General features: G+C 41.0%; 2 protein-coding genes across 3 annotated transcripts in view; one reads left to right on the top strand and one right to left on the bottom strand.

Moving 5' to 3' along the window:
• Positions 1-16,135, bottom strand: part of HADHA (hydroxyacyl-CoA dehydrogenase trifunctional multienzyme complex subunit alpha) — a 57,911-nt gene that overhangs the window by 16,312 nt on the left and 25,464 nt on the right. Inside the window, exons 8-11 of the mRNA XM_005576349.4 lie at positions 8,903-9,025; positions 8,297-8,415; positions 6,414-6,470; positions 3,593-3,702 (exon numbers count right to left, since the gene is read on the bottom strand). Of these exons, the coding sequence (XP_005576406.1) occupies positions 3,593-3,702; positions 6,414-6,470; positions 8,297-8,415; positions 8,903-9,025 (409 nt within the window). The remainder of the gene's footprint in view (positions 1-3,592; positions 3,703-6,413; positions 6,471-8,296; positions 8,416-8,902; positions 9,026-16,135) is intronic.
• The window catches only part of GAREM2 (GRB2 associated regulator of MAPK1 subtype 2), a 75,323-nt gene that overhangs the window by 34,068 nt on the left and 25,120 nt on the right, over positions 1-16,135 (top strand). The window lies entirely within an intron of this gene.

The raw sequence follows: 16,135 nt of genomic DNA, 5'->3' as shown, positions 1-16,135 counted from the left end.
AAATTAAAATGAGATACATCAGACTGGCATTTTTTTTTTTTAAGATGGAGTTTCACTCTTGCTGCCCAGGCTGGAGTGCAATGGTGTGATCTCGGCTCACTGCAACCTCCGCCTCCCCGTTCAAATGATCCTCCTGTCTCAGCCTCCTGAGTAGTTGGGATTACAGGTGCCTGCCACCACACCCAGATAATTTTTGTATTTTTAGTAGAGATGGGGTTTCACCATGTTGGCCAGGCTGGTCTCGAACTCCTGACCTCAGGTGATCCACCCACCTAGGACTCCCAAAGTGCTGGGATTACAGGCCTGAGGCACTGCACCTGGCCAAGTATCAGTTAGGATGTACAAAAAATTGGTTCTTTCATGCATGGTTGATGGAAGTACACTTTGTCCTACTTTGGGGGGGGTTCTTTGGTTTTGTTAGAACCAAGAACTGCATACTCTATAACCTAGTAATTCTACTTGTCATTATCTACTTTACAGAGATGCACTTAAATACAAGATGACATGCTGTGATGAACAGCTGTATAATAATGTTTGTAATGAAAAATTGGTAACAGCGAGTAATTCATCAATAGGGGATTAAAATGAAGGAGTTACCTGATATGTATCAATCTACATCTCCAAGTCATATCACTGAGTAAAAAGTACAAGCTACAGAATCCATACGGAAGGATTCGTTTTATGTTGAAACATATCGTACAGGCCAAGCATGGTGGCCCATGCCTATAATCCTAGTGCTTTCGGAGGCTGAGGCAGGAGGACTGCTTGAGGCCAGGATTTTGAGACCAGCCTGGGCAACTTAGCAAGAACTCATCTCTACAAATTATTTGAAAATCAGCCGGGTGTGGTGGTGTGCGCCTCTAGTCTCAGCTACACAGGAGACAGAGGTGGGAAGACTGCTTGAGCCCAGGAGTTATGGTGAGCCGTGATTATGCCATTGCACTCCAGCCTGCGTGACAGAATGAGACACTGTCTCTAAAAAAGCAAACCTGCCCCCCTCCTCCAACCAAAAAAATCCCATAAACACAAAACAGTATCTTATAATCTTATTTATGATAGTTTTTTTGAAAGGAGAAAAAGAATGCATTATTTGCTAGGTTGTTTTTTGTTTGTTTGTTTGATGGGAGGGCATTTGCTGGAATGTAAACTTTAGCTGTAACAATAATAGTAAAATCTAAAACTGTCTTTAAAGCTTTTTTGTTATAACAGAGTCCACAGCTAAAATATCACTCATTTCTTAACTGTTATGCTCTGCTTCATTAACACCAGAATTTTCATGATGGCTTTATAGTTGTTTAATATTTGTCTACAACAATGTAGAGTTAAATTAACACACTTCACAATCTACGGAATCCTTCTGGTAAACATCTTCTGTACCCCCAAAATGACCCACTTGTGTAATTACCCAGCAGGCTAACATCTATGGTCCATGACGCTTTATAAGCCAACTGCTGGGTGACATGAACTTTTGAGGGTTGGTTACAAAGAAATGTTGTGATTTGAAGAATGCATAACATGGCACCTTGTCTGTATACTAATTTGTAGCTCAGCATTTTTCTTTTTTTCACAAGTACTGCTCTTCACTTATTAGAACTGATGGAATGCATTATTCATATGAAAGATTAATTTGTAATCTTATTCCTTATCCATTGATAAGGAATTCCAGTTCTCATCCAAGGCAAGGGGGAAGTGGCCTAGAGAGATGAAAGTAGAAGAATTACTGACAACTGGGAAAGCAGGAAGGAGGACACCCTATCTACAATGTTCATTATTCAATTTTCAGTTAAAAATATTCTGCCTTGGGTACTTATAACTTATTCTTCATTTCTAAGATGATGCTACCTTTTTCTTCAATATCTTTCCCAAGTTAGGTCAACTCCTACATTTATCCTGTTTTTCTGTCCATTAAAGTTCTGAGTTTTAAAATTTTTTATTCAAGGTAGCTTTTTTTCTCTTCTGCAAATGCTGATTCAAGAACATTTAAATCAAGTTTGGTAGTGTTCTGTTATAGTCTTCTTCTGCATTGTGGTTGTTTTTTGGGGGACAGAATTTTCAAAAACTCAAGTATTCTGATTCTCATTTTCTCTTTTTTTCTTATATTGCCTTTTTGCAGGTGCTGTCTTTCTTTTTTGTGTACTTACTACACAATACCACCTTCTCCAAGGGGTATTTTATGGTTACATGGAGATGTGTACTATCGCCATACAACAATAAATGCTTAGGCAAGAGGAGTCTGGAGTTAATAATAAATTAAGACACTAGGTTTCTTAATTTAAGAGTACCCTCTTCTGCTGCAAAGTGCAGTTTCTTTAATTGACAGCATTCTTTGTGTACATGGAGGGATGTGGTGGGGAGGGGTAGAAGTCGGTGTGTCTAGGTTTTGTAATTTTGCAGGATGCTTCTCTGCCTTCTATTTATGCTGTGCACAGGGAATGGGTGGCTTTGTTTTCCTTATTAATCTGTCTGATTTTTGTAGAATGTGTAAAGAGATACAGGTTTAAGAGGCTGTAATTTTTCTCCTGCAACATGGAAGTAATTTACCCCGCTCATCAAATGCAAGGTACTATCAATGTTAGGTGGAACAAGTGCAATTGGCTCTTCAGATGGGATTGATAGCAGTCACTAAATGTCTGAGAGAAGCAGTTAAGGTTGTATTTCAGATTGTAACTGGAAATCAGCCCTCTTGGTTAGAATCTTACCTGTTTCACTCAGACTTCTTATCCATTTTATTTTGTATATTTGTAATCTCATTAAAGGTGAGAGGATGGAGAAGGTAGTATCATTAGCTGCTTCTCTGAAATCCCCCACAGCAGTTCAGCTAGAACAGCTCAACCTCAGCACTACTGACATTTCAAACTGGGTATTTCTTTATGGCAGGTACTATCTGTGTATATAGGATGGTTAGCAGCATCCCTGGCCTCCACTCACAGATGCCAGTAGCATCCCTCCCTCCCTAGTTGTGACAACCAAAAATGTTCCCAGGCATTGTCAAATGTCCCCCTGGGGGGCAAAATTGTCCACACTGAGAACCACAGAGCTACAAGGTAAGTTTAGGGGCATCATTAAACATAGACTCTGAAGAGCTATTAGGCAGCATAATATGGAAAAAGGCTGGCTTATGGCAATACACATGAAAGAGGCAAACAGACTTTCCAATACTTAGGTTGTAAGCTAAAAGAAGGACAAGATTTTAACAGTTACAATGAGGTTTTATGTTTTTTAATGAGGAAGAAGTGTGAGTTCCCAGAGATGGCATCTCAAATCACAGGGAGAGAGATGACCACTGAACAGTGCAGAGGGAGTGTGTGGTTTGGGAAGGGAGACCTAAACCAGATTTCTAGGCGACATCAATACGTGACAAGAAAGCCTCTATAGGAATGACCAGAGGGGTTTGGAAAAAACTCAGAACAGGCAGAACTTTGAAAGCCAAAAAGTTTTTAGTAGACATAAGGGCTCAAATGTGCCCAGGAAAGAAGAGGTTGAGGGCAAGACGGAATTAAGATATAGATCTAGCTCTATAGATCTTCAAAGCCTCTGTGAGCTTTGCACACAATAAAATTCACAAGGGCTTCCTGGGTAGAGTTTAACTTACTTAACATCCTTCTGTGGAGCTCCAAATTTATTCTTCTTGCACAGGACCTGACCATGGTAGAGTCCCATCAAGGCCTTTGATTCTTTGGTCATTACAAGCTCTCCAAATTTCTGAAAAGTAAAAGGGAATGAGAAAAGGTAGAACTTCACAGTCTAGGTTATATGGATTCCTTCAGTTCAGGTTCCTCTGAAAAGCAGAAGTAATGCATGTGAAGCCTGAGTTCCTGGGGATGTGGGGGAGGTTGGGGGTTCAGTGCTGCAGAAGTCTGTCTCTCACTGATGTGTCTTTTCTTTACTTGTCTCATCTGGAGCACTTTCCGACTACTGTATTGAAGAAAGTTTTGGATATAACTAAGCTCTCAGCTTTTTTACACCAGAGGTGTGGTAACCTTTTTCATAAAACTAGAGTCTCAGGGCCAGAACGAGCCTCCACAATCATCTCAAACCAACCCTCTCATTTTACAGATTGGGAAGAGGAGGTCCAAAGAAATGGAGCGACTTTGCTCAAAACCATATGGCCTCAAAGTGGCAGAAATGGAACTTGAACCAAGATAGTATGATTCCGAACTCCAGTTCTATTGTTTTTTTTAGTTTGAGATGGAGTCTCGCACTGTCACGCAGGCTGGAGGGCAGTGGCGCGATCTCCGCTCACTACAACCTCCGCCTCCCAGGTTCACACCATTCTCCTGCCTCAGCCTCCCGAGTAGCTGGGACTAAGGTGCCCGCCACCACGCCCGGCTAATTTTTTGTATTTTTAGTAGAGACGGGGTTTCACCGTGTTAGCCAGGATGGTCTTGATCTCCTGACCTCGTGATCCACCCGCCTTGGCCTCCCAAAGTGCTAGGATTACAGGCGTGAGCCACCGCGCCCAGCCTCGAACTCCAGTTCTTTTTCTACTGTAGCAGGCTGCCCACGTGGGATTTACCACTTTAAAAAGTAGCCTAATTTATGGAGAAAAAGTCTCAACGTGGTGGTTAAAGCCATAACATTTAGGATTTGACAGATCCTGTCTCTGCCACTGCCCCATTGTGAAGCTTTCTTCATCCTTAAAAATGGGAAAAACAATACCCATTTTACAGTATTGTTCTAGGGGATTAAATGAGAACACTAGTAAAATGACCAGGGTCTCAAGATTAGCTATTATTAATATCATTAGGATATACTGGTAAGATTACATGGTTACAAAGAGCATTTCAAAAGAATCCCTCTAATAAAGTTGCTTTCATGACCCAATAGAACGTAAAATGATAACACAATCAATGCTTTACTCATCTTGATACAGGACGTTTTATCTAATAAACCAGTGATTTTCAAACGTGGGCAAAAGATTTATCAATGGTCAGAAATTGAGTGAGTGGCAATAAGCATTATATACATAAAAAGAGGAATACACAGAGGATACCGAGCACAATGCACACAGTGAAGACAGTTACTGATTCGTGAAACTTATTCCTCAATTGTTCTGTATGTATGTTTATGTGCACTTGGTTATATTTTAAAAAAAATCAGAAATGCCCAACAAAACATCTAGTACCAGAAGTGTTTTTCTGGTACCTGTCCTGAGCTCTTCAGATATTTTTTTTTTTTGGTCCTTTTACAGGTTGAGCATCGTTAATCTGAAAATCCAAAATCCAAAATGCTCCAAAATCCAAAACTTTTTGAGTGCCAACATGATGTCATGGGCAAGATATTACACATGTTATGAGCTGCAGTCAAAACTGTTTTATGTAAAAAGTTATTAAAAATAATGTACAATATTACCATCAGGCTATGTGGTATATAATGTGTATATGAAATTAATTTCATGTTTAGACTCTGATCCCATTCCCAAGATCTCTCCATCATATATATGCAAATATTCCACTGTCTGAAAAAGTCTGAAATCTGAAATGTTTTTAGTCCCAAACATTTTGGATAAGAGATATTCAACTTGATAAAAGAGCAACCATTCTTCAATGATCGTTTAAAACTTAAAAACAAACACAAATCACTTAAATCTGCAACATCACCAAGTTGCTAGAAAAGTACATGGGTAAAGCTGGTACATACATCTCTTCTGTCTTTGCCTTTTAGTGGGTACAAGATACTTCCTTTCATTTTCCAATTTACCAAAAAATTCAGTTTCATCATCTCTAGGCCCTAACATATAAGAAAAATATTTTTCTATCTTTGTATTCATTTTGTCTCAATAAAACCTGCCCAAGTGCAGAACAAAAAACACCCAAGTGACTTGTTTTGAAAGGATTATAACTATGTTCTTGTCCTTTGTAGTGACAACCTTATTACTGAGGATAAGTTCAAACCTCTGCAGACCAAAGGGTTTTTTCTTTTTTTTCCTTTCTTTTTTTTTTTTTTTTGGAGACAGGGTCTCACTTTGTCACCGAGGCTGGAATGCAGTGGTGCGATCTTACTTAGCTCACTGCAGCCTTAACCTCCTGGACTCAAACAATTCTCCTGCCTCAGCCCTGCAAGTAGCTGGGATTACAGGCGCATGCTACCATGCCTGGCTAATTTTTGTAGTTTTTGTAAAGATGGGGTTTGGCCATGTTGCCCATGCTGATCTTGAACTCAAGCTCAAGCGATCTGCCCACCTCGGCCTCCCAGAATGTTGGGATTACAGGGGTAAACCACCATGCCCGGACCCATTAGGGTATTCTTAGCATCCACTTGCTCACTGAGATTAATCATAAGAGATGATAAGCACTGGAAGAAAAAAATTCTTACTAGGCTTTGGGTATTTTTTTCCTTTTTCAGCTTTATACAGAAGATTGGATCTTTAGTTTTCCTTTAACTAATAAAACATTGAAAGGAAATAAGTTTACCTGAGATTCAGAGAGATAACCAGCATCACTCCCTTGCTCAATTCCAGTCTTTACCACCTAAAAACATATAAAGCACTTGCTCAGTGTTGGAATAAATTGGCGAGATGTACAATAATGCTAAATAAAATTGCCAGTGTTGCTAGTCCTCAAAGAGTAAGTCAAAAGTCTAGACTAGAATGAGAAAGAGAAGAGGACTGAGGATCCGGCTGCCCTCGATTGACTTAATTCTCCATCTTTGAGGCTACTGCTAAATCTAGCATAACACGGAAGGAGAAGGAAAGACAAAGCTTGAATTACTCTTCTGGCTTCTCTCCTGATCTTCAAATGTAGGCAGATCCTGAACTTCCACTTTCAGCCCTTTTAGCTCCCTACGCTTTCTCCCTCAGATACGTGACCTAGTTTATCACATTAATCATGAACTCTACAAAATTCAGTGTAACATTTGGGATAAGTACTATCCTAAGTACAATGGCAAGTATAAAAGATGAAAAAAATGACCCTGTACTTACTCACTATCATAATTTACGGGAATGACAAATTTTTAAAAATAAGCAAACTGACATCTCTAACTCTGACTTCTCTGTCTAAACTGCTGTTGCTTGAATTTCCCATAATATCTGAACTCAATATATCTGAACCTAACTCATAACCTCTCTTTGGCAAGCCTGTTGCTGCTTTCATATTTTTACTTTACTATTATATCACAGGGCCTTATTCAAAGTTCAAGCCTGAATTACTAAGACAGTTTGCTAATCCACTGCTGTACTTTGTCTCTCCTTCGAAACCATTTTTACCCACTACCATGCAAATGGCTCTCTATAATCTTTATCAGACAAAGGTAAAATTTCTCAATTCATTATTACCAGCCTTTAAAAATCTAGCTTCAATCTGCTTTTCTTCACACTAACATCTCATTATCTCCCACAAACACTGGTCTCACTAATGTTCCTTGAAGAGCCTGTTTTCCAGCTTCCATAACTTTGCTCTAAATGCCCTCCCTCCTTGGCAATACTTTCCCTTCACCTATCCTCCACCCAGCTTTCAGGGTTCAGGTCAGATCCCATGAGGCACTTACTGATCTCTTTGTCTCATGGTAATTGCTGCCTCCTCTGTCCCAATTATTTGGCATTAATCTTATGCTGCCTTATATCTCTTACAAGGCTATCTGCCTTAACACATATACGTGTCTAACATCCCCAGTCCAGCCTGTGAGATGAAGGCGGGTGGGGGCATGTTTCATATTTTATGTGCTTTGGTGCCTTCTGCTCAAAATATACTTGTTGACTGACCCATTCACCAATTGTGAAGTCTTTGGTTATATGCTCTCTTAATCTTTGACTTTCCCAACTGAAAAGTTCTAAGTTTTAAAGTCTACTGTTAAGAGATTTCTTGAACCCTGTGATCATTTTAATTATCCTCATTGATCTTTTGCAGAGCTTCTCTACATCATTACATCTTTTTTATAATTACAATGAAGAAGTCCTTGAGGGATTTTAGGCACTGACAATGATGTTGACCAAGAATAGAATAGAGCCATCAATTTTGTTTCAATTACTTTTTGGTTAGTGCCTGACACTCTAATGGCCTTGTTATACTGATATGACTTAGGTTCCTTTCCTGGTTTGCTGGTTTGTTACTGATAGATTTAAATGCATCAACCAATGAGTAAGTCCAGCATTGATTTTCCCCAAATACATCACTTTATATGAGTCCTTACAGCTTGCTATGCCCTTCCCTTATTTTTGGTAAGGATTAATTCTACTTTAATAGCAGAATTAAGAAATCTAGTACTGAACATACATGGTCCAGAATGGCAATAAGGAGGAGTGATCTATAGAAAGGAAGGAAATATGAGAAAACTGGGAATATTGGGTAAGACTCACATCAATTATTTTCAGAGGTGCAGGATATAGGCCTTTAGTCTGCTTTCGCACTTTTTCTTCCACTTTTTTGTAAACCTGTTGCCTGACAAATGGAATAGTCATGGCATACGCTGTCAATTCTGTAAAATAAAATGCTTTTAGATATTTACTATAAAGAGCCTAGATTCCCTGTTAGTTTATCCTCTAAACTCTGTAGAAATGAAGTAATTCTAGCTATCTGCAAGAACTGCTCTTTATGCTGATACACACAATATAAATTTCAACCTATGCATTACCTTAAACATGCTAATTGATGAATGTTAAAGCTGGGCCTTGGGTACATGAGTGTTTATAACACTATTATCTAGTCTTTTTGTGTTTGTGCTTAACATTTTCTAAAATGAAAAGTTTTCTATGGCTCAAGGGTCATCATAAGGAAAAAAAAAGGTTTTTAAAATTGGCTTTAACTGGCTAGCGTAAAGTTGAGGAGTTGTTACGCCTCCTAAGGCTGACTTTATGCTTTGAGCAAATAATGCATTTACTACTTCCTCATTTTGAATCTATAGCAAATAAAATTAAATTTCCAGGAAAGAAGCTTTGCCTTTGTTCTTTAACAATGATACTCACTCTCCACCAATCCCTTGTTTCTCTTTGGAGAAATCTTCTTATCAGCTAGTCCTTTGGCAAAAGTAATTGCAACCTCTTCTAGGTATTCCATTGTCCGTTCCTCTGGAGGTTTTAGTCCTGGTCCTACAAAAATGAATGCAACACTGGAATGCAAATCAGGCCTAGACCAGTCCCCGGTAGTGAAAAACCTAGGCTTGCCAAAGCCAAAGGCTCTAGCACAGCATTCCATTTCAGACTGGAGACTGGTAGGTGGCAAAGTCATAAACCATGAACTCAAAGAAGGGAAATTACAATGAATAGAGGAGCAATGATATGCTCTAGGTAGAAAACGTGGTCTTAAACTGTTTCATTTGGCTTCCACTTCTGAGTAGAGTGTAGTACGTCACACACACAAAAGGAAAGTATTATGTCTACTGCAACCTGCATTCTTGATGCAAAACTGGAAAGAAAAAAGAACAAATCATGAAATCATTTGTAAAGACACTGGGGAACTATGGAAGTAACAAGGACCATATGAACTAAAATTCTAGAGAGCAAGAGCCTGTCTTAGCTGAACTAATGATTGCTGATCATTTTCTTTTCAGGGATATGTAATGCTTTTGGGCTTAGACTGAAGACTGGACTTGACCCAAGCAGAAGGAACGTGAAACCATCAGAGTTTCTGGTGGTCATGTACAACAGATTAGAAGTTAGAAGAAACCAAGTGCAAAGCCAGTTTTCCCCCAGGAACATTTGTGAAGGTCTAAGACAAGGAGGAAGGGGCTAGCTCAGAGAGGTTGAGTGAAATCTCTCATAGTATCATTATGTTTAATAGATAAAGTACTTCTATGGAGAAGGGGGCCTGAAACCAATATGCAACTGATTTTCCACACAAGGCCTCTACCAGATCTTGAACCTGCTTGGGGCAAGAGGTTACAGAGCTAGGCTCAAAAAATCTGAAGAACAGGTGCAGTGGCTCATGCCTATAATCCCAGCACTTTGGAAGACTGACATAGGAGGATTGCTTGAGATCAGGAGTTCGAAACCAGCCTGGGCAACATAGTGGGACCCCACCCTTATTTTTAAAAAATCTAAAGAACACAATTTATAGTGCTGTGAAAACAGACACCACAGACACCTACTAGGCTCTCAATCAAAAGTCTGTAAGAGTCACATTGGAGGATGTGGCTAGGGTCAAAATGGCAATCTTGTGCAGTACTGTGGCACTTAGGAAACAAAACCCAACTGAGAGAACCCACAGCAGACATACAACCGATCTCTCTCTTAAGACACTTGCCCTATTTTTTTTTTTTTTTTTTTTTTTTTTGAGACAGAGTCTTGCTCTGTAACCCAGGCTAGAGTGCAGCAGTGTGATCTCAGCTCATTGCAACCTCTGCCTCCCAGTTTCAAGCGATTCTCCTGCCTCAGCCTCTCAAGTAGCTGGGATTACAGGTGCGTGCCACCATGCCCAGCTAAATTTTCTATTTTTAGTAGAGATGGGGTTTCACCATGTTGGCCAGGCTGGTCTTGAACTCCTGACCTCAAATGATCTGCCCGCCTTGGCCTCCCAAAGTGCTAGGATTACAGGTGTTAGCCACCGAGCCTGGCCCATTTGACCTATTTTGAACATGTGTGGGGAAGGAGGAATAATAACTAAGCCCAAAACTTTGGAGTGACAAAAGTTCAGTGTCCATAAAAGTCCTAACACAGTCATAATCCTGAGGGAGGCCAGGGCAGCTGGAATCTGTGACGTGACATGCTGGAGAGCAGCTGCTGTACAACAGAAGAGCTCCAGCGCTCTAAAGAGGGGTCCTTGAAACTCTGGTCAAGTATTGTTCTGCATGTGCATGAGGGGAAACTATCTGCAGCTGAGGAAAGAACCACCATAAAAGGCATGAAATGAAGCAAGGAAAGAATGACCCATAGCCAGGAGACAGATCAACAAATAGACACAGATCCAGAAATGAAAAGAATGATAGAATGAGCAGACACGATGTTCAAAAAGGCTAGTGTAAATTCATGCCGTATATTATAGAAGGTAGAGGAAAACAGGCGATAATGAGGAGAAACTGAAGATATAAAAGTGAGTCAACCCCAGCTACTTGGGAGACTGAGGCAAGAGGATCACTTGAGCCCAGTAAGCTCAAGGACCAGACTCGGCAAGACCCCGTCTGAAAAAAAAAGTGAATCACATGGGATTGGATTAACAGCAGGGATACACTGAAGAGGGAAACATCAGGAAACTTGAATACATGGCAGTAGAAATAACCAGACTGAAAGAAGACCTAAAACAAACAACCCAGAGCTTCATTTTTGGGCAATATCAAATGATCTAACAATGTGAAATTGGAATCTCCAAAAAGGGGAGGGAGACAGAAAAATATCTGAAGAAATAGCCAAAGAAGTCTCCAATTTTTATGAAAACTATAAGCCCATATGTCCAAGATGTTTAATGAATCCCAGACATAATAAACTTTAAAAAAAAAAACCCAACAAACCAAGGCACATCATAATCAAATTGCTAAAACCAGTCATAAAGGGAAAATCTGAAAGCAGACAAGAGGAAGGGAAAGGCACATCACATATAGAAGTATAAAGAAAAGAATGACAGCTGGGCACAGTGGCTCATGCCTGTAATTTCAGTGCTTTGGGAGGCTGAGGCAGGAGGATCACGTGAGCCCAGGGGTTTGAGATCAGCCTGGGCAACACGGTAAGACCTTGTCTCTACAAAAAGAAAAATTTTTTTTAATTAGCTGGGCATGGTGGTGCATGACTGTAGTCCCAGCTACTCGAGAGGCTGACGTGGAAAGACTGCTTGAGTCCAGAAGTTTGGGGCTTCAGTGAGTTATGATCATACCACTGCACTTTAACCTGGGCAACAGAGCAAGACCCTGTCTCAAAAAGAAACAAACAAACAAAAAAGTGCCAAGATAAAAGTGACAACAGACTTTTCATCAGAAATTATGCAAGCCACACAGAATGGAGACATTTACAAAGTACCAAAAGAAAAACATTAGCTGGCCAGGTGTGGTGGCTCATGTAATCCCAGCACTTTGGGAGGCCGCGGTGGGCAGATCACTTGAGGTCAGGAGTTCAAGACCAGCCTGGCCAACATGGAGAAACTCTATTAAAAATACAAAAATTAACTGGGTGTGGTAGTGGGTGCCTGTACTCCCAGCTACTCAGGAAGCTGAGATAGGAGAATCATTTGAACCCGGGAGGCAGAAGTTTCAGTGAGCCGAGATTGTGCCACTGAACTCCAGCCTGGGCAACAGGGTGAGACTCTGTCTCAAAAAAAAAAAAAAAAAGAGAGAAAGAAACATTAGCAATCTAGGAAAAATATATTTAAAAATGAAGAGGGAAATAGACTTTGTCAGACAAATCAAAAGGTAAGAACAGACCTACACTACAGAAAACTCTAAAGGAAGTTCTTCAGGTTGGAAGAAAACCAAATCAGATGGGAATCTGGATCTACCTATACAAAGGATAAAAAGCACTAAAAATGGTAACTATGTGGGCAACTATAGAAAAGATCTTTTCTAATTTTTTATTCTCCTTAAGAGATAATTATGTAAAACAAATATACCAATATATAGAAGAATTTATAATGTATGTAGAAGTAAAATGTATAACAACAATAGCAAAAATGGGGAGTATACAAAATAAATGCATACTCTTTTAAGGTTTTGACACCACATGAAAATATTATCAGTTGAAAACAGGCCAGGTGCAGTGGCTCACACCTGTAATCTTAACACTTCGGGAGGCCAAGGCAGGCAGATCACCTGAAGTCAGGAGTTTGAGACCAGCCTGGCCAAAATAGTGAAACTCCATCTCTACTAATATACAAAAATTAGCTGGGCGTGGTGGTGTGCACTGTAATCCCAGCTACTCAGGAGGCTAAGGCAAGAGAATTGGTTGAACCTGGGAGGCAGAGATTGCAGTGAGCCAAGATCGCACCACTGCACTCTAGCCTGGGTGACAGAGTGAGACTCCGTCTCAAAAAAAAAAAAAAAAGAAAGAAAATAGACTGTGATAGGTTAAAAATGTATACTGTAAAACCCCAGAGCAACCATTAAAAGGGAAAAGCAAAGTAAAAGGCCGGTAATGAACATAAAAAAAACCTTTTTTTTTTTTTTGAGATGGAGTCTCGCTCTGTTGCCCAGGCTGGAGTGCAGTGGTGTGATCTTAGCTCACTGCAACCTCCACCTCCCAGGTCTAGTGATTCTCTTGCCTCACCCTCCCAAGTAGGTGGGATTACAGATGCATGCCACCATGCCAAGCTAATTTTCACCATGTTAGCCAGGACGGTCTCCATCTCCTGACCTTGTCATCTGCCCACCTCGGCCTCCCAAAGTGCTGAGATTACAGGTGTGAGCCACTGTGCCTGGCCAATAAAAAATTATTAATCCAAAAGAAAGCAGGAAGAAGAAAAAAGGAACAAAGAACTGACAGGTCACCCTGGAAGGGTCAGAGGGTGCACCCTTCACCCCCACTGTGAGAAATCAATTTGTGAGGTGAGGCCCAGCATCTCTGCTCTGTGGTTGCTTTTCTTTGGAGGTCAGAAATTACGGTGGGAACTGCTACCATCAACTGGGATCCCTAAATGCAATGGGGATAAAGGAATCCCGGGGTGGCAGAGGCCAAGTAGCAGCACCATGCCAAATCAAGGTGGGCATGGTTACTGTAATAAATAGTGGGGCCAAAGCAGTAATCAGAATAGTCAGACTTGCAGAGACCTATGGCATTGGGTAGTCGATCATGGCGTCCCTAGAAAAGAAATAGATGGGCAGTCTACTAAACTCTCACTTGATCTATATAAGCAGAAGAATTCTAGGTCTGGTCAACAGAAGTATAACTTGAATCACTCGAAGAGAGTCATGGCCACTTAATCAATTCCCAGAAATGAGCTACTTTACAGATCCAGAATCTCCGTAATGAAAGGGAAGCTGTGTCCTCTTGAGGAGACTTTCCTGTTTATCTTTCTCCTACCCTTCCCCAAAGGGACCTATGGCTATTTGCCTTGCAGAAGGGGAAACAATGATTTTTGGGGGATTACCAGACAATGGCTTCTGAACTACCACTAATTCCAGGGAACCCAAACATCACTGTGGTCCAGTAGTCAGAGTAGGGGCTTATGAAGTCAAGTGATCAATGGAGTTTTAGCTCAGGTCTGTCTCAGTGGGCCTAGCAGGTCCCTGAGCCCATCCTGTGGTTATTTTCCCAGTTTCAGAATGTACAATTGGAACAGACATACTCAGCAATGAGTAATATCACTGTATTCTCTGACTTGTAGAGTAAGGGCTACTATGGTGGGAAAGGCCAAGTGAAAGCCACTAAAACTGCCACTACCTAGAAAACAGTAAACCAAAGCAACACCACAATCCTGGAGGGACTACAGAGATTAGTGTCACCATCAAGGACTGAAAGAGGTAGGGGTGGTGATTCCTACTTCATTCCCATTCAACTTGCCTACTCTGGACAGTGCAGAAAACAGATGGATCTTCTGGAATGACAGTGGATTACTATAAATTTAATCAGGTGGCAACTGCAATTGTAACTGGTGTTCCAGATGTCATTTTATTGCTTGAACAAATTAACATACATCCTTGGACCTGGTATGCAGTGACTGATCTGACAGAAGCTTTTTTTTCTTGGTTATCCGTTAGTAAAGACCACCAGAAGCAGTTTGCTTTCAGCAATATACCTTCAATGTCTTACCTTAGGGGTGGGTGTATTGTTTTCAACCATATATCATAATTTAGTCCACAAAGAGCCTGATTACCTTGTCCTTCCACAAGATATCATGCTGGTTCATTACACTGTGATATTATGCTGAATGGATCTGGTGAGCAGGAAGTATTAACTACTCTAGACATGCTGGGGGTAACACGTGTGTGTGACAGAAGGTGGGAAATAAATCCCTCCAAAATTCAGGGCCTCCCATGTTAGTGAAATTTCTGGGGATCCAGTGGTCTAGGGCATACAAAGACATCCCTTCTGTTGTAAAGGGTAAGTGTTGCACCTGGCCCCTCCTACCACAAAAAGACACGCAGAACACCTGGGCGCTGCTTCAGACTTTGGAGACAACATATTACTCATTTGGGTTGCTACTCCAGCCCATTTACTGAGTAACTAAAACAGCTGCTAGTTTAAGTGGGACCCAGAACAAGAGAAGCAGTTCTGCCATTTGGGCCATGTGATTCAAACCCAATGGTGCCTGAAGTGTCGGCAGCAGACAGAGATGCTGTCTGGAGTCTTTAATAGATCTCTATTAGGTGAATCACAACACAGACGCTTAGGATTTTAGAAAAAGCCCTACCATCCTCTGTGACTACTCTCCTTTTGGCAAACAGTGTTTGGCTTGTTAGTGGGACTTCGTAGAGACTCAAAGCTTAACCATGGGGCATCAAGTTACCAGGTGACCTGAGCTGCCGATCATGAAACAGATGTTGTCTAACCTACTAAGCCATAAAGTGGGGTGTACATGGTAGCACTCCATTATCAAATGGCAGTGGTATATGTAAGACTGGGCTTAAACAGACACTAAAGGCACAAGCTGCATGAGGAAGTAGCCAAAATACTCCACGACCCTGTTCTTTGTCTCTCCCAGCCTGCACCTATGGCCTCATGGGGAGTTCTCTATGGCCAGTTGATTGGCAAAGAAAAACTCGGGCCTGGTTTGTAGATACTTCTGTGTGATATGCAGGTTCCACCTGGAAGTGCACAGCTGTAACACTACAGTCCCTTCTGGGACGCCCCTTAAGGACAGTGGTGAAGGGACAGCCTCCCAGTGGGCAATACTTCTGGCAGTGCACCTGGTTGTCCATTTTGTCTAGAAAGAAAAATGGCCTGAACTAAGGGTCTACTCTGATTCATAGGCTGTGGCCAACGGTTTGCCTGGATGGTCAGGAACTTGGGGGAACACAGATGAAAAACTGTTGGCAAGGTGTTATGGGCTGAATTGTTTCCCCCCCACCCCATTCATATGTTGAAGTCCTAACCTCCAGTATCTCAGAATATGACTATAATTGGGGATAGGGCCTTTAAAGAAGTGATTAAGTTAAAATGAGGCCATTAGGGTGTGCCCTAATCCAATCTGACTGGTGTCCTTATAAGAAGAAAAAATTTGGACACACAAAAGAGATGCCAGGGATATGCAGACAGAGTAAGAAAGCAGGGCCATCTGCAAGCCAAAGAGAGATGCCTCAGAAGAAACCAAACCTGCTAACACCTGATCTTAGACTTCCAGTT

This window comes from Macaca fascicularis, chromosome 13, assembly GCF_037993035.2.
Source record: "Macaca fascicularis isolate 582-1 chromosome 13, T2T-MFA8v1.1".
Classification (NCBI taxonomy): Eukaryota; Metazoa; Chordata; class Mammalia; order Primates; family Cercopithecidae; genus Macaca; species Macaca fascicularis.
This window is presented reverse-complemented; position numbering and strand designations above follow the sequence as displayed.